The sequence below is a fragment of the Caloenas nicobarica genome, chromosome 19 (assembly GCF_036013445.1).
Source record: "Caloenas nicobarica isolate bCalNic1 chromosome 19, bCalNic1.hap1, whole genome shotgun sequence".
Lineage (NCBI taxonomy): Eukaryota > Metazoa > Chordata > Aves > Columbiformes > Columbidae > Caloenas > Caloenas nicobarica.
The window spans coordinates 10,594,081-10,612,417 of NC_088263.1; the positions used below are offsets into that span (position 1 = coordinate 10,594,081).

Sequence of the window (18,337 nt, forward strand, 5' to 3'; positions counted from 1 at the left end):
GCCGACGGGAAAGGAAGATCCATCTTTTCTGTCTTCTACGATGCCAGCAAACACCAACACGGACTGCACAACACAAGAATACTGAACCGAAGTTGTATCTTTGTGTATCCAGTATTGCTAATATTAAGCTGATTACAGGACTCCCACTCGACTGATAAGGGAAAGTGTGTATTTGCGCTGCCTACAAGAACATCCAAGAGGTGCCAGAGCTGCTAATTGCAAATATGGCACACGCTGCCTGGTAAATGGGAAGCACACAGACAGACACAACTTTTAAAATAGAGCCTCATTTCATTTGGGATACACAAGCTCAAAGAGCTCATTTTCAATTTCAGATGAAAAAATGAGAGAAATGTCACTGCTCTGCCTTGGATTAAAATATCTCCCATATCGCTTTTACAAACGGGTACCTGCTGCTCACTAAGAGAAGTGCAGCGCTGAAAAAACTGCTGCAAGACACCAGATCAGCCAAAAGCACTCTGATTCCCATTTTCATGAGAAATATCTTTAAGAAATAGATATTTACTGATGTGCATATTAATAGTTATCATGTTTATTAATATACTACCTAAAACTGCTACTCTTTTGGATGCTGCAAGAAGAGATGGAAAGAGCCCCTATGTTGAACACGCTACATAAAAACACTTCTTTTTTCTTTTTGAAGACACCCAGCATGGATAACTTCACAGAACCCTTAGGAGCTGCCACGTGTCACGTTCTGCTCCAGCTCCCGGACCTCCCCAGCACCGCAGGAGCCACCCTGGTACCAGCCCCGGGCGTCCTGCCTCCTCGGGCATTCCCCAGACGAGAACCAGAACAGACATGCAAGTTCCTACCATACAACATGATACACACTTATTACATATGGATTGCTGCTCAACTGAGGAGTATTTTTATTTGTCATTCTGCATGTTTTATCTGCAACAAACACTATCTCTTTCACCCACATCTCTTCACTTCCAATGGCCACATTCCAGGAGCAAGAAAATCCCCAGTAATTTTATATTTGAAGTCTAAACCATTCGTTTAGCTGCCAGCTGCACAAATGCTCAGCTTGCCTCTGCGCCTGGCTCCGCTGCTCCAGACTCCTCCAGTGTGCAGGGAAATTAATGTGTTTCTAATTAAGTAGTTTCATGAACACGACAGCTTCAATCTCAAAAATACAAAGTCTGAACCTCGGCAGGAAGTCTTAAGACTGCAAATGTCTCATCTAGTGGAACCTTGGCTAATGTAATGAAAGGAAGCAGGAAGAGTGCAGTATTCCAGAAAACCCCATTTATTAACATGCCCAAAAGAGGAGCCTGTCACCGAGCACAGGAAAATCCAAACCTGTAAAAGTTAATTAACTGTATCATGTCCATCAGTAAAATTTTACAGAATTACAGGAAAGATGTCTTTAAGATATACAGATCAGCTTTGGATGCAATTAATCATCTTTTCAATTTTCTAGTGAAAGACATTACGTGTAAAGGCAATACAGCATCTAAAACTGTTCCAGGGGCTGCACAAAGGCTGCAGTAACCTGACTTTTAGCAGCCTTTAGTTTGTGTGAAAGGTGACAGGCAAGAAGAAAAGCCGATCAGTGACGCATCCATGGAGCACGTGTTTTTGAAAGTACATTTGTGTGAAATTTGTTTATTCACAACTGCTTTAAAATAACCGTGACAGTTCATCAGCAAAATGTGGACCTCAGAGTGTTTTCTCCATGGATAACAAAAACCAAATTATCTGAATACCTATGTTATCGAAATTAATTTTGTTTTTCAGAACTGACATTATTGTTCAATGACACATGAACAGCAAAGCAAAAGCAGAGGTATGTTAAGGATAACTGACCAAGATAGCTCTTATACTCCTAAAGGTTTAACTAAGCAAACCTCATAAGTAACCTCAACAAAATATAATTCTGGTAAAGAGCACAATTATTTCCAATAAAATCTACTAGAGAGGCTACATTCTGTCACCACTCACCAATCTGACTGAAGAGGAAACACACCTGACAGCAAATGCTGAAGGTTCATGCCAGCCTTCAGAAACGGTTTTATCACCGTTTTTCTCCACCATGTATTAACCACATGCCATTAGTTCAATAGCCAACTACTGCCCTGTGCAGGGAACATTGTGGCTCCTCTTCCCCGTTCAGCGCACACGGCTGTTCAGGTCCGGAGATGTGAAACGCTGAGGCGGCTTTTAATATTTTACCAGGTTAGATGTGTATTTCCAAGACTTTCCAGTGAACTTCAGTGAGCCACACGGCCGGTATGAACAGGAGAAACACTCTGCACAACCTCCAATTCTTCTGGGAGCCCGGCAGACTGAGGACGGCCCTTCGGGCCAGCTTTACCTGCTGCTGGACATTTCATCAGTCCTGGGGCTTCTTACAACCACAACTCCCCACTACTCAGAGTTGTTTGACGGCAGCCAATAGCCATTGAGTGCAACATTAAGAAATATCAGTTTCTACTGCGCATATTTACTGCTTATACAAAACGCCTGCCTCAGTCTGCCAGAACGATGAGGAAGGTTATTACTGCTCTTGTGCTACGCGGGTTCCCATTGCAATCAGCGTTATTTATAATCAAATGAGTTATATAGGTAAATATCAAATCATTAAAGTAGCAATGCATAAGCATGAATATGGATATTGTGGACTTAATGGCTGTGTATTGCCCATTTATTACAGTTGCATTTTTACAGTTTCTTTAATTCGTTTCCTTAGGCTAACTAGAGACCTGTTAATTACGCTCCCAAGAGGTGGGCAACTACTAATTGGAAGAGAAGCAGGTGAAACAGAGGGACATTTCCTCTTAAGTGAAAAAACCCCACGCTTCAAAAATACTGCAATTCCCCAGAAAAAGTAATGTAAAACCCAAGGATCTCAAAAAGGTTCATAGCTTACAGCTACACAGGGATTTGTACCATTTTGTTTCATTGTTCCAGGAAAACTGATTAGATCACGTTTACTAAGTTCATGTGTTGATACACAAATGTTGACTCAACGTGTCGCTGCTTCACACCAGCCGTACTGCACTAAGGCAGGCTCCTGATTTCTCTTCAGGTTACTCACTGAAATGCAACAGAATCCAACACAAAATTTATTGGGGTAATTGATGCAAATGAGAAACTCGACTGCATAAACTGGAATGATGTAGAAAACATCCAGCTAAGAAACCAGAAGAGCAACTACAAGAGCTTTTAGTGAGCGCACAGATGTACCGGGCTAAATCAAAACGCTTCCAAGAGGCTCCCGAGGAAGGAATCATTGTTTCCCGAGCAGCAGGAGTACTCGGAGCAGATTGAACTACATGCAGGTTTAGAAATCAGGAGAAAGGGAGTTAACAAAACTCCTGGAGAAAGGGAAAACTGCACCAATAGAAATATTTGTTCAGCAGCTGTGCCAGGGTGCTCTGGGAAGGTGGCTCTGTACTAACGCTGGCTGCTGAGCAGTCCAGCTCATAGAAAAGGCTGTTTTAATCACCCTAGAAAATATACTGTTGCTTCTGGTAAAAGCCACAGACTCAGCCGAGTGACAATGCCCTGGGACTCAGAACACACTAAGCTGTGTTCCCAGCTCAGCAAAGACGGGCTTGTCTTAGAGGTGAACTTTAAACACAGCCACTCAGAGCGAGAAGGGAGAAAACAGACACAGTGGGAGGGTTTTTATGCCACATGAAAAACAAACTGGAACCAGTAGTGAGGAAAATTAATAGACTGCTTCTTTCACATCTAGAAATGCTCAAATTCCCAACAACAAAATAGATGGACAAGATCTGGCCAAATTTAAGTAGTTGTGTGTGCTTGGCTGCTGATGCTTGGTGGTGGTATCTCATTAACCAGTACTTTTGGCACCTGCTGGCATGCACTTTTTATTTATTTATTTTTTAGAAAACACAGCAGTGCTTCATACGTTTCCTCTATTGTTCTGTATTCAAAGGAACAAGCAATTGTGCATTAAGGTGTGAAACCTTATGATAGGATTCCCACCAATTTCTAGTCCCCTCCACCCCAATCTTTCTCTGGGCTGAAAAATATATCAAAGAATGGTTCCTAATTAAAAAATACAAATAAAAGGATAGCACTCTTCCCCCTTGCTTCCCCCTCCTGCCCCCAATTAATCCAAATGATAGGGATCAGATGACTGAAGTCATTCCAGACCCATGTATATGGTACCACGCCACCATTACCGGCTCAGCATCCCTACAGCAAAGAGGAGGCGCATCGTGGACAAGCATTTTGACGATAAAGGCTTTTGACATTTTCAATTCTGTGGTTCAGTTCATGAATGAGGAATGCAGGTGAACATAAATATTAAGTTTAAAAAAATCCTTTCAATGTAATCAGTTGTTGTATTTGTAAACATGCAATTACAATCTGCCTAATAGTTATACAATTTTCAGTCATACTTCTCACACACTAGCTGGCTCATTTGTTATACGGACAGGGTGTTAGGCCATGAAAGAATTCATTCAGCAGAGCTCAGTGACTTGTGTCTTTATTTCCTTGGGTACACTGCCCAAGTGTTTGCTTTTTGCACACTCCTGCTCCCAGCCGCGGGATCTGGACTCAGCCCCCTTCAACATGTCTTTGTCAGAAAGTCGATGAATACCTCATCTACAAACCCAGCGTAAAAGCCTCTTGTGGACCGCACGGTTGTCCTGAAAACTCCGAGCAGCATGTACCTGCAGAAAGAGCTGGCGGCAGCAGCCCTCAAGTGTTAATTACAGACGCGAAGCCCATTATGCAGAGAAAGGGACCCGCTGGCACTGCAAATGACTCGAACCTGCCCTTCCTGTGCGGGGAGTAAATTGAAGGTTCATTTCTACAGGAGATAATAGTTTTTAGATTCCGTTCCATGTATCCTCGACATAGGCAGGTACTTAACATTTAAATCATCTGCAGAGAAACAAGCTTCCTTTAGATCTACATGTTTCAGTTCCTAGCACTTCACTTAAGAATGCTAGTTATCCCGGCTGGGGCCTTACTCTTGCTTAAAGCAGAGAAAATGTCACATAGAACACTATCACTCTTAAAAAAACACCAGCCAACCTCCACACTAAGAGCCACACTTAAAATATGGCATCGTATGACTGTCGGATAAAGTCTGTTTTTTTTCTGAGGACTTTTTAAAATGCTAGGGGGCAAAAGGGGCTGTTTCTGTGTTTTCAAATAATTCCCAGAAGTGCATTAAGCACCACGCTCCCACAAACTTTTCAGCCCCGCAGAGAGACACAAGGCCCAGCGAGAGCCCCTGCCAGTGCAGCCAAAGGCACTGAGCCCCTCAGCCTCTTGTGCCCTTAGCACTCGACTGCCTGACCACGCAGCAGCAGCTCCACCTTTTCCTTGTGCTTTCCTTTCCATTCCCAGCCTGGAACAGCCTCTTCTTGTCATAACTCCAGCCAAGCTTTGGCCTCACTAACTCCATCCCCTCGTGCCCAGGCGACAGTTCCGTCCACTCTCAAACACGGCTGGGCAGTTTCCCGTCTCTCAGCAGCCGAAGGTAAGGCCACACTTCTGGGAAAACTTCATCTCCCCGCTGCGTACACAGGGGGAACGACAATAAAGGGCAAGTCACACGAACGGCGCGCGGGTGGTAACCAACAGCTGAACAACGACAAGCGGCAGCATCTCAACCTTCCTCTTTGTTGGCTAAGTTGCAGCATCCCACAGTAACCACTCGGAGTACTACAGCTCACGGATAGACAACTATATCTTGCCATGACAATATTTATTTTACTTACTGGGTTGGTTGCTTCCTTAATACGACCATATATTTTTAGAGTAACAGTTGCATCATAAGATGACTTCAGATTTACTATACAGAAATGTGAAAACTGTTGTGAATCTAAGTGATATATACACATATCTATAATATATATACACGCACATATATATAGCCTTACCAACAGTAGTCCAAGAGATGTGGGGGCAGAACAGGAATGTAAACATGCTGCCAGAACATCGGGTAGAGCATTGCTGCAGACCCATGAATGCAGGCAGTTAACTGAAAAACACGTATTAAAACAGGATCATGAATAAGACAAAAAACGAGCTTTAAAAGGCAAGGTTAGAAGAAAAAGCATAAAGAATCAATTCTTCTTTCATATCAACATGCTTTATTAGAAAATATACAGTGCTCTTGTTAAAAAAAGGGTATTGGTAGGTGAAGCGTGACTGGTTTATGGTGGTTGTCACTCAGCTGACTTTGTAAACAGCTGAGAACATGATTCATTCAACAAACCAACCTTGAAAAGAACACCCAGTGTTCTATAAAACAACAGAAACATGGAAATGAAAACACAAAGGGAACTAAAAAAGAGTAAAAGCAAATCCCCCAGTCCTAGTAATTACCATCCATTAAATATCATAAAACTTCATTGAAATTATAACACAAACTGAAAAAAAAAATTTGAGTGGTGTACGTTTCTTAAGACTATACCACACTAAACCCAGTGATTACTTTTTTATTACTTAAAAGAGACTTTTATCTAATTGCCTTTCACCAAACTATTTGATCCATTGAATTTTTCAGTTATATTTATAAAACCTCACTCAGAATAGTTTTGATGTTGGCAGGAACTGAGTGAAAAAGATCACAAATAACAAATAAAAGTGCTAGTCAAGCTGTGGGGAGAATCCTCACAGAGCTTTGGAGGAAATTATGTCTCTCAATCCTATTTCGAACGATAATTAATAATTTGGAAAAGGAAGATAAGCAGGATATTTATCACATTTGCTAAGGATATCAAAAGAGATATCAAAAGATAGCTGTCCTCAACAAGGACATCTCAGCAAAAGCTATAGTCAAATACCATGAAAAGAGACATGAACACACACACACTTGGGAAAACAAAATAAATGAATAAATAACTGGGAACACTCATACAGACAGACACCTACAAGGAAAAGACCAAGAGGTGACAGGTAACACATCCACCCTGCCGGCGTCTCTTGGTTTAGAGTGTCTTTGAATCTCACACGATACCCAGTGAAAGTTCTACATCATCCTTCACTTGTGAGACACATTTTGAAAACAACAATCCACAAAAGCCTACGAGCTGTTTGAAGGTATGACGAACTCAAGCACGTAATGCCTGTCTGGACAAGAGGAAGGAGGAGAACACTCTTACAAATACCTAAAAGACAAATTCTGCAGGGCTGAGGTCCTTGTGGTGGCCTGAAGTTGAGTGAGATGAAACTACGCAAGGACAAACCATGACATCAATCCTAACTCAGTTAGATGTGGTGTAACCTTCAGAGAAAAGCAGATGACACTCATTATTATTAATTTCCATTAAGACAGACTACTGAATTATATACCACCTCATAGGGAGCCCCCGACAGGTAAAGAACATGGTCTGGACGAGCTAATACAGTCTCTTAGGGCTCCGTGTCAGGGAAAAATCAGCTATAGCTCTGGATGTAGTTTGGTTTATGTTCACTGCCAAAGCCTACAGGACTCTAACGATAAAAATTTCAGACATAAAACCCCTCGAGTTGAAAACTCTCTCAAAAAATCCTGACAAAATCTGGAGACGTGGTCTTGTCTGACCCTCTTTGGCCGTCCCTCAGATCTCCACTCCGGTCCCACGGAAGCTGCAGTCGCCCCTCAGCTCCGCGCTGCCCGGGGCCGCCAGCGTCGGAACGAGAGGGTCCACAAAGCTCAAAAGCATCCCAGTGCTGAAAACACGTATGTGCAAGAGAATATGCAAGAATTTAAACTAGATTTGAACCACTGTCATAAGGAAATAGCAGACAGGGTACAGCAAGTGTCTGAACAAGTACCTGTTCAGTCTTTCTCAGAGAAAGAAAGCTCTTTATTAGCAGGTAAACATTATCTTATGGTCCATATAGGATGGAAATATTAGTATGTTAGGACACTAATGAAGGCAAAATTTGGAAGCTACAAAGTCTTGAATTATTCTATAATTATGACTCACAAAACACTAAGACTTATACATACCCCATTATATTTCGACTTATCTTTATTCCTACTGGAGAAGATGCTCCTCTCTCACAGATTAGATGAAAGGAACGGCCTGATTCCAAACCGTGCAGCAGGGAAACAGGGCATGCTTTCCAAAGGTAGTTTTTCCTCTATATTCCTAAATCCTTTATGTTTTCTGTTTCTGTTCTCCAAATCAAAAAGATGATTGGAAAAAATACTGTTTAAAAATTTAATTCTTACTTAAAAATGGCTTCTATGAGGACCAAATGGATTATTTCCCAGCATTATCATATGACATGGGTGCTGCTATAGAGGAGTGAACTCAGTAATCAAGGAGGCCCCATCGAAGTCCCCCTCCCATTGGTTTTCAAACTCAGCAAGAAAAGATTAAACAGACATAATGCTCAACACTGCAGACATCTGAGCAGAACCTGTCACTTAGTTTTGAGATGTACTCCCACCTTCCGATCTGGCAGGAATTCAAATCACACACTAGCACGGGCAAGCACCAGCACTGTCCTTCAACTCTGTCAAGACAGGGGCTCATAAAAAAGAAATAGCATATTTGCTGGAGACCTCACCTGATTAGTGATTGCCATACCGAAAACAAGCACTTAATAATAAGGCAGCCTGAGAAATGCCCAACTGTCAAAACTCTAGGAATCCAGCATTTTGCAATAAGATTAGTTCCACTACCGCAGCTTCCTGCAGCTGCTGCTGGAGTGTAAAAAGATAGCTGGGCCACAGAGACTCTGCTTCACTAAGCCACCGTTTGCAGTTTTATATTTAATACTCTAAAAGGCTTAGTTGAGCATATTAAATCAATGGGATTTTGTCACACATATAAATGTTATAAACTGACGTTGAATTACAATAGGCCATTTTCAAAATTTGAATCTGATGTGATGTAATATATTACTAGCACAGAATTCATTCCATCATAAAACACTTCGCACCCAGAACTGTTTCATTTTCTCTCTCTTACCCGATATTAAACTTAAACCTCAAGTATGATATGTGCCATGTCTCTCAAAGTTAAAAGAAATTAAGTGCAAATAGGTCCCTTCCTCTTTTTTGTTAAAAAACTAAAAAATAAAAACAAAGAAACCAACCCCCCTCACCACCACCCTCACTGTACTTTGCAAATTCGCGGTTTGGTGCGTTTCCAGTTACGAGGTCTTGGCTTCCGCTGAGCACAGTTTGAGATCAAATAATGCAGCTTGTTGTGCTGCTGGAGCCCTGGCTGCGGCCCAGCGCCCGGCCCGCACCGGGCAGCTTGCGCACAACGACGTGGGATGAGAGCAGGCGGTGGGAGCACCCCTCCCTGCCCAGGAACCAGAGCGGCTTCCATCTTGGACAGAGGCAAAAGGAGGAAGAATCCCAGAAAGAGAGGAAAGGAAACACAACCCTAGCTGTGAAACAGCTCGTTACGGAAGGCGAAGTGACAGGTAAGTAATTCTTCCCAGGCTCTGTCACAAAGGGAGAGATTAAACCAACCAGCCACACACATTTTGAGATGCTTAGGAGAGTGTCCTCTTCTTTCCTCCTCTCTGATAGTTTACTGTTCTTTTCCTTCTGTAGGTTTCTGAAATAAACACCTCTCTTTTTCATTTTAGCCAATTACCAGGCCTGGATGTATTTTTCTTTTTTTTAGTAGGGAGGACACAGAACATGCGACAGATACAAAAATCAAGATTTTACAAATTTTCTATGATATTAAACTTTACAATACTTATAATTCTTTCAGTTAAATGTAGGATTGATCGTAAACACCAAGTAATTTTTAATAGATCCCAGAGATTATTCTAATTCCCCTAGTTTCGCTTACCTTTCAAAATTATATTGTAATAGTTATTCTGAGATTATAATGTCTTACACTCTTTCTCTTTTCTGCCCTGTATCGACAGACCATTCCTATGTACACGATTTCAGCCTTCCATAGTATTCACAACTCCATGAAGCAGTTTTAATCTCAAACACAAAGTAGGTCACGGTCATACCATGAAAGACTAGTTAATACCACACAAAATGGAAATAGAAGCTTGTATTTTAGAGAGGACCGCTCAAGTACTTAGTCCATAGCACTAGAAAGCAAAATTAGTGAAAGCGTCTTATGCTCGTCATTCATAAAGGAAAGCAATCAATACCCATTTACAGAGCAAACAGAATGAAAACTTAACATTTTCTTTTATAAAGAAAATCACAATCTTATTGACTGATGAACCTTGAAATGCACAACACACAACTCTGAACTAAATGAAGCTGTGTGCTGGTTTTGATGTCCAGCCATTTGTAGCAGCGAGTGCTCTAGAGCATTCAGTAGCTTTCATCTCTCGGGCCCTTGATGGAGCCAAAGTGGTGTTAAGACTCCACCTTATCAAACAAAACTGCAAAAATGTGGATTGACAAGGTGTTGTAGCCCACTCCTTCGGTCCCTCCAGAGAAAGTCACTGGAACATCCATTTAAAAGTATCACTTACCTATTTTTTTATCCCGTCAAGTAAATGATGAAAAAAAGGACTTCACTACAGCATAAATGTTTGTACATTTAGGTACTAAACAACCCCAAGAACTCCTGTATCCGAAAAAACCTTTTTCATTTGAACATCAGAAGCCAGCAGAAGTAAAATCATCACATGGAACCACAGGATTGAGTTGAGGTTGCAGAGCTGAGGTAGGAAGGGAGACCTAGAGATCATGTCCTATATATGACCGACATTTTTTTAAAAGTACTGTGAATAGAAGAAATTCTCATGTATTTTACTCACAGTGCTCAGCTTACTACAACAGATGAGGATGCGGCGCTCGTACAGCATACTGGCGTAGAGATGCAGCATGTTGTTGACATCAACTGCTACAAAATACTCTGTCAGATTTCTCTGGGAAGAGAGAAAATCATTTTTGATTCATGATATTACAAAAACAAGTGTCCTTAACAAAAAACAACAACAAAAAAAGACAGATTTCATCCTCCCATTGCGCTACCTCCAGTACCTGACTTCAAGCAAGCGAGCAGTGTGTCATCTTATGTCAGAGCACTTTTGAGCCGCAAGAGCTTTCCCCAGCTTCTGAGGAGCCAGGTGTTGGAGTAACAAAACAGATGATGTTTCACATACAGCTTCCTAAATACAAGATACTTCTCGGAGAAAAAATACGTTCTGTCAGTGCTGGTGTCGTGCACTCACACATTGCCCCTTGGGGAAGACAGAAAGCGCTTCCTTGGGGGGCTGGGGAAACTGAGGCAGGAGACAGAGAAGTGTCTCTGAAAATGTCAATGGATGCCCATCGCTGATGAAGAGGCAGGGTTCAAACATCCAATTTTACCTGAGTGATCAGTATGTTCATATAGTATAAAGAAAATTAACTGCAGTAGAATATTGTAAGCAAAACACATTTGCAATTTGCCTCTAAAGTGTAGATAAAAAGATCAAGACACAAGCAGGTAACACTGCCAAAACTTCACATATACACTGCCTGGGCAACACGAGTTTCTTCCTTGCTTTTGCTGCTCAGAATATTAAAAAGTACCTATGTAAAAATTACTGTAAGTAACTGAAATTAAAAAAAAAAAAAGCAAGCCAGAGCAAGATGCACAAGAGAGAACGGCCAGCTGACCGCCCACGCCAGCCCGGCAGGCAGCAGCGCTCCCCGGCCGCACCCCCAGCGCGGCTGCCCAGCGCCCGCGGCACTGCCACCGGGCCTGCGGCAACTGCTAAACAACCAGCGTGTCTTTAACAAACAGCAAAGGGGTTCCTAACATCTGCACTATCAGAACTAGGTAGCCACCATGTGGGTTACTTCATCAAAATGTGTTATGTTCTCCCAGAATGAGGGGCTTTTACAGCGCAAGGCAAACAAAAAAAGGACTGTTGTTTGTAGAGGATGGTTTCACTTCTCAAAACACAGAAATTAAAAAGAAAAAGGTGGAGGGCGCGGGGCTGGTAGAGGAAAAGGTAATGTACCCAAGAATGCTGAATTAGGGAATTTGTTTCCAAATAGCTTCTTACAGATATTAAAGGGTTGGTATATGATAAAGACAGTCTTACACAAAAAGCACATATGAGAGCAAAATTAGATTAGTCATGAATTCAAGTGCAATCTTAATCATCATTAAATAAAAAAGTGCAGAAAAGCAAAAAGCGAATATGATTTAGAAACTTAAAGAAGCTCAACAAAGCCTATTAGCACTTTTGACAGATCCAAAGATAACTCTAAAACCACCAATGCTTGGCCTGAGAAGTCTGCCAAGATGCTTCATACTGTGCAAAAATATGTTCCACAGCTTGCCATCCAAACACAAAGAACTGAAGAGAAATTAAGCATTGTATTTGGAAGAGTTTTGTACTAGTATCTAGATAGAAAAAAAAACCCCTAAGCTCATTATGGGTAGCTTCAAACATGTCAATATAAAACAATCCTTCGGGTCTTTGTTACAGAAAAGCGGCCAGGTATATTCAAAAAGGGAAAATGAAAAAAAAAAGCCAACACATTTTGCCAAAAACCTATTAAACGATCATGTACTTTTTCTGTATTTCTCATCCCATCTGTGCTGATTAGCATGATATTTTTGTCTAAACATAAGCTGTCTTCTCTAGGGCTCTTCTTCCCCCTCTCACCCATCCTTCCACGACGCCAAAACACAGTGCGTGATGACACAACTGCCGCAAATAGTGGGAATTAGAATTGTTCCGTAGCCCTGAGCTCCCTCTGATGCCACTCGGCCGAGGGCCGTGGAACAGGAGCTGCATCCCCGGCGCTGCCCGCCCCGCCGTGCGGGGAACGGGGACGGTGTGCGGGGATCACAGACAGTGTGCGGGGATCGGGGACGGTGTGCGGGGATCGGGGACAGTGTGCGGGGATCGGGAACGGTGTGCGGGGATCAGGGACGGTGTGCGGGGATCACAGACAGTGTGCGGGGATCGGGGACGGTGTGCGGGGATCGGGGACAGTGTGCGGGGATCACAGACAGTGTGCGGGGATCACGGACGGTGTGCGGGGATCGGGGACGGTGTGCGGGGATCACAGACAGTGTGCGGGGATCACGGACGGTGTGCGGGGATCGGGGACAGTGTGCAGGGATCACAGACAGTGTGCAGGGAACGGGGACGGTGTGCAGGGATCACAGACGGTGTGCGGAGAGCGGGGACGGTGTGCGGGGATCACAGACAGTGTGCAGGGAACGGCGACGGTGTGCAGGGATCACGGACGGTGTGCGGAGAGCGGGGACGGGCTGGGGTGGCACCAGCAGCTGCTACGGAGGGGAAACCAGACATGGGGACCTGATTTGCAATTATTCTTTCAGCTTTATCATAGCTAAATACTGGCTTTGACACACAAATGTACTTTCAGATGGAAAGATTGGTAACACTTTAGTCTTCTCTGCTCTCAGAAATTTGCCAATGACACCTGCGAAGCATGTGGGCTGTATGGTAATGTATTGATACTAAGGAAATTCACGTGTTAGCTCTAAGTTTTATTTATAAGAAAGCTGTCATCTTTGAAGATTAAATTGGGACTTACACATGTATTTTGAAAGACATGTCTCGTAAGTGACAAAACCATGAATGAGTTAAATAAATACAAGCGAAAGCGTTCCAATTTGCCGTATAATTGTTGTGTATTTTGTTTCCTAGGATTTAAACCTTTCTTGAGAGAGAAAAAAGTGGGATTTTCAAAATAAAATATGGGAGCAGGTACCCCTACTCCCCTCAAAACTCACTCAGAGTACTCCATGAAAGTTCATGGAGATCAATGACCTATTTGATCATTTGCTATTTCAGTAAATGCACATGCACACTGACTTAAAAAAATTTTAAAAATAAAAAAAAAAATTAAAAAAAAAGTTCATGTACTTCTCTTCCTTTGTCATCTACTGAAGAACTTCTGACTGAAGGAACAAACCAAGGAGCAATCTCCTCTGCAAAGAGTGAAGCTTGAACACAGTAACACAGATTGTAGTTCTCTTATTTTAGCCTTACCATCACTAGCTCTTTTCTCTCTGCCCTCCAATTTACCAGCCTCTAAAAGGAAATAAACTTCCTTCCTTGCTCTCCAGGTAATTTGAGGCTTATCAAACAATAATTGTTGATGTTTGAGATCATTAGCATAAAAAAGATTAACATAAATATAACCCCTATAAGGAAGTAACTTCATGTCTGCATTAGGCCAGGATTTGATAGCTGGTTTAGACTGAGGAACTGACTCTTGAATTACATCTAAGGCATCCTATTGCTACAAAATACACATGTGTACTTTACATTTCCTTACTTACTAGAACCACAAAATCATGAAATGTTAACAGTAAGTAATAATGGAGTGGTGATAATAATAAAAGCTTCATATTTTTAAAGTAAATATTTTGACTTACAGCTGCCAATTTCCTGCTCATTTGGTATCTTTTCTTAATTAAAATGGCAAACACTGAAGTCCACTGTTATGTTGTACTTCTGCAGTTCGCAACATGACGTTTTTCACCCGATACTTATTATAAATTAACCACCTGAAGTTTACTTCAAAATCTAGCAATATATAGAATATCATCTATTACTAGGCCAAACAGAGGTAACAGTTATTATCTATTTCGCTGCTGACATTAAACAGAAATGAGAAAGTGCATGGTCCTCTACTCACATTTTCAGGTATACTAGGAAGCTCTCTGATGTCAGGCACAGTAAAGTAAGAGTGCTAAAAAAAAGAGCAAATATTGGTTATTGCAGTACTGTCAAAAGCAATCTAAACTTATTGCTTGCTGTTCATAACAGCAATAATAGCAGTTGCTCAGCTAAGTAAAAATGACAGAATATTTCTTACCAACTACCAGTAAGACTTTGTCATGGATTTCAAAACCTGGATTCTCAGATCACACAACATGAAATGCTTAAAGACCAAAAGCATCAAATGTTTCTGAAAGTTATTACATTTTTTTTGCTCTTCAGGCACAGACAAAGCCAGGGCCCGTGCGACACGTGCCCGGGGCAGCGCGGGGCTGAGCTCTGGCCACCGCGGAGGCCCCAGCCAGCGGGCCCTGCGCTGCCCCACGGCAGCAGCACCTGATGCACACGGACCGAGAAATACTTGCTGAAGTTTTTTTTATGCCTGCTTACCTGAAAAACGTTACTAAAGTTCTAGGTCACTTTTATACACCTTAAAAAACACAGTTTGAAACACTGTGTTGGTCTTGCAGTTTCATAATCCATTATATTGTCACATTTTTTAATTGTGTGCGCTCCAAGAGACCGGGTTCACTCTCGTTCCCAATCTGACTGCGTGTAACTTGCGTGATTCTTGGTTAGTGCTTTGGGAAAGGAAAGTGACTGAACTGCTTTTGTAAATTGATGTTGTATACAAATTATATTATTTTTAAGATTTTCACAATTTATCTTAGGGCTACTTAATAATTACTTGCTGAAGCTTTAAAGGCTGCTATATTCTTGGCATAATTCCACGGTTGGCACAATTTTCTTGTATATATATCTCAGGCATTTCAGTGCTTCATGAACAGTCTATAACCCGAAATAGCAAGAGGGTTTAACAGCTACACTGAATATAGACACTAAATGTATAAACATAATTTTTTGCTTTTTGATAAATCACTGGCTTAGTTTGGTTCAAAAGATGCAATGCAAAGATACAGGAATAGTAATCACAACTATATCACATAGAGGAACCTCACCCCAACCCCAAAATAGGCTTGTGAACAGCCAAAATAAAATGTGTAAAGACACCGGAGCAGACAGTCCCTTGGCTGCTCTTTGAGATCCTTTCTTGCTTCATCGCCCATGAAATGGCTGAGACAAGGGGAGACCGGCAGCATTCCTTGAAACCACTGGTATGAAAAAACTGAAATATCCCAACTGATCGTTGCCTTTCGAGACAGCTGAAAACAGAAACGCTGTTCACAATAGCGCCGGCCTCGCGGGGACGGGGATGTTTCCACCGCCAGCCGGTGACCCAGCGAGGCCAAACAACTGCTACCTGTCGAGTGACATCACAGGGCAGTGACGGGAGGGAGCTGCTGGTGGCCACTGAGGACTTTAGGAGAAGGAGGAAAGGAAACGAGAGGTCTCCCGTGGCTGCACAGACCACTGGTTTTCATGTGAACTCCAAATGACTAATTGGCAACCGCAGCAATGTGCATCTTCAACACTTTTTCACTACAGCCTGGAACACAGGGCTGTTCGGCAAAAAAACCCCAAATACAATCCCATCAATAAAATCTCACATCTGTTCTCTGTGTTCTTCGGTTAACTTTCTCACAAGACATAAAAATGAAATACATTTTGTTTGTGTGAGTCTTTTTCTTCAGGGGAGGAGAGGAAAAGCCATCAGAAAAGGTGATAAACAGTTAATATTCAAACGGCTGCTATGGCAGGTACACAAGTGTTTGCTTTCCAGTCTCCTTCCCTTTGCATACTTGCAAGCTCTAGGAGTTCTGCAGAAGTGTGGACAGTAAATGTCATGTTGCTGCTCTGTGACCTCTGACAGGTCACAGGTGATGTGGTGAGAAATTTCCATGAGGAACACCCGATCTTCCTCCGATCAAACAACAGCATCTCTGAGACATTCGAGGTTAAGGAAAGGGAAACAGAGGGCCCCAAACATGAAAAGGGGAATTTCAGAGCTCTGTGTCCTCACAGGAAAACGACATCCGTCTACCACATTCCAAATAGGAGAATTGCTTTTGACATCCCTCCATCATGATATGTAATGAAAATTAAAGACCTCAGTTTACATCTCTGCCACTCACCACTCCAAGATGAACAGAGGTTCCTGGCTCAGGGATGGCAAGTTTATGAAATGTTTCTAGGAGCTCACTCCTTTGAGTATCCTGAAATAAGGAGAAGAAAAAAGAAATTAATACTAAGTAGGCATTGCTATAACAAGCTAAATTCCAAGACAGAAGGGCAATGTTCATCGAACTGGGGGTTTAGAGTGTAAAGCAAAAAGTGAAAATAGATTTATACATTAGACTATGAACAGAAATGAATGTAGTTCCCTCTGACAGCTGGGTTTTATAACATGATTTTTTTAGAATATATTTTTTCCATATGTATTTCTACATATTTCTGCAACCTACTTAGTCACCAACCTATGCACTACACAGTTACTCAGCACAGCCCACGCCAGCTTGCACTGCAAGTTCCTTATAACAGCTCGCTAGCTTAGGGGAAAGCCAAATGGATTTAATCCATCCAGATGAAGAGATGATCCTAAGTGCTTGTACCTCAAACGCAAATAATTCTGACAAATGCAAGATACAATTATTACCACAAAATGGTAATAGATCAAAGTAGCCAGCTAACTGGGAAGATGATCATGTAATATTTTAAATACACGAGACTAGGCTAGGTGTTGCAAACACATAAGTGATTTCTCTGTATCACGAATTATCATTTATAAACCTAGAAGCAAATTTTAATGGCTTAGTTCCCATTTTTTCACTGTCTCAAGACTGAATTTTACTTTGTTTTGCTTTAAAAGCAAAGAGCGTCTGAAAGGCTTGTCCCAGGTGATGTTCCATGGGTGAGAACTTCGCATCAGGGAGCTCAGGTCTGCACTTACCTTATGTGACACGCGAGACACCTGTAAGAGATCCCGGCCCCCCGGCAGCGTGGGAACCGCGGGGATGTGCTGAGCACGGCTCAGGGAACCACAAGGGCTGCACAGTGGGTGACTGCAGGGAAACCATTAACTCCTGTTGGATCCACAGTCACATTCTTGGACTTTATCTTTTCCCAAAAATAATTTAAAAGCATATTTATTTTTCAAAGGCACTTGCCAAGTTCAGCTTGGCTGAATATGATTGTCTATATTGCTGCATCATACAGATTAATAACTCACATGGTCATCTCTGAGACAAGCACTTCTTAAACCAGCTTGTTTTCATCCCTTCTCCCTCATTTGACATTGGGGCAGGGAAAAGTAGGGTTAGTACTTTAAAATAATACCTGTCCTTTTGCTGAATAATCTGCCAAGACGTTGAGCAGCTTATAAAAGACTTCAAACCATGGCAGGTAACTAGAAAAAAAAAAAAAAAAAGAAAGAAAAAGCATAAATGTAACTTGCTAAATAAATCCACCCTTGTTGGCCTGTACACCTCTATAGGTGCATGCTACCAACAGCCTCTGCTGGGCGTGACACTGCAAATGTCACCGGGAAAGGCACATGGGCCGTTCCCCGGCAGCAGCCGCTGCCCCTGGGCACTGAGCTCCGGCTTCGGCTCTTGCCAGCGTCTGCAGCAACACACGGGCGCTGAGCGCCAGATGTGCACCAGCTGTGAGCAGCTGCGGTTCCCCTGCTCCTCACCTGCACAGAACATACAACCCAAGGGCAGGTTTTAACCTGTAAAATAAAGGTACACTCATGTATCTATGTTCATGTACGGGGGAACAT

The 18,337-nt window shown here is 42.2% G+C and overlaps 1 protein-coding gene across 7 annotated transcripts in view; it reads right to left on the minus strand.

Moving 5' to 3' along the window:
- Nucleotides 1-18,337, minus strand: part of DENND1A (DENN domain containing 1A) — a 158,624-nt gene that overhangs the window by 78,131 nt on the left and 62,156 nt on the right. For 6 of the 7 annotated variants that reach the window (XM_065648462.1, XM_065648458.1, XM_065648460.1 and 3 more), the window contains exons 6-10: nt 17,893-17,962; nt 16,692-16,772; nt 14,576-14,629; nt 10,714-10,824; nt 5,901-6,001 (exon numbers count right to left, since the gene is read on the minus strand). In XM_065648462.1, coding sequence (XP_065504534.1) covers nt 5,901-6,001; nt 10,714-10,824; nt 14,576-14,629; nt 16,692-16,772; nt 17,893-17,962 — 417 coding nt within the window. The remainder of the gene's footprint in view (nt 1-5,900; nt 6,002-10,713; nt 10,825-14,575; nt 14,630-16,691; nt 16,773-17,892; nt 17,963-18,337) is intronic. The other variant, XM_065648461.1, reaches the window with a different exon arrangement.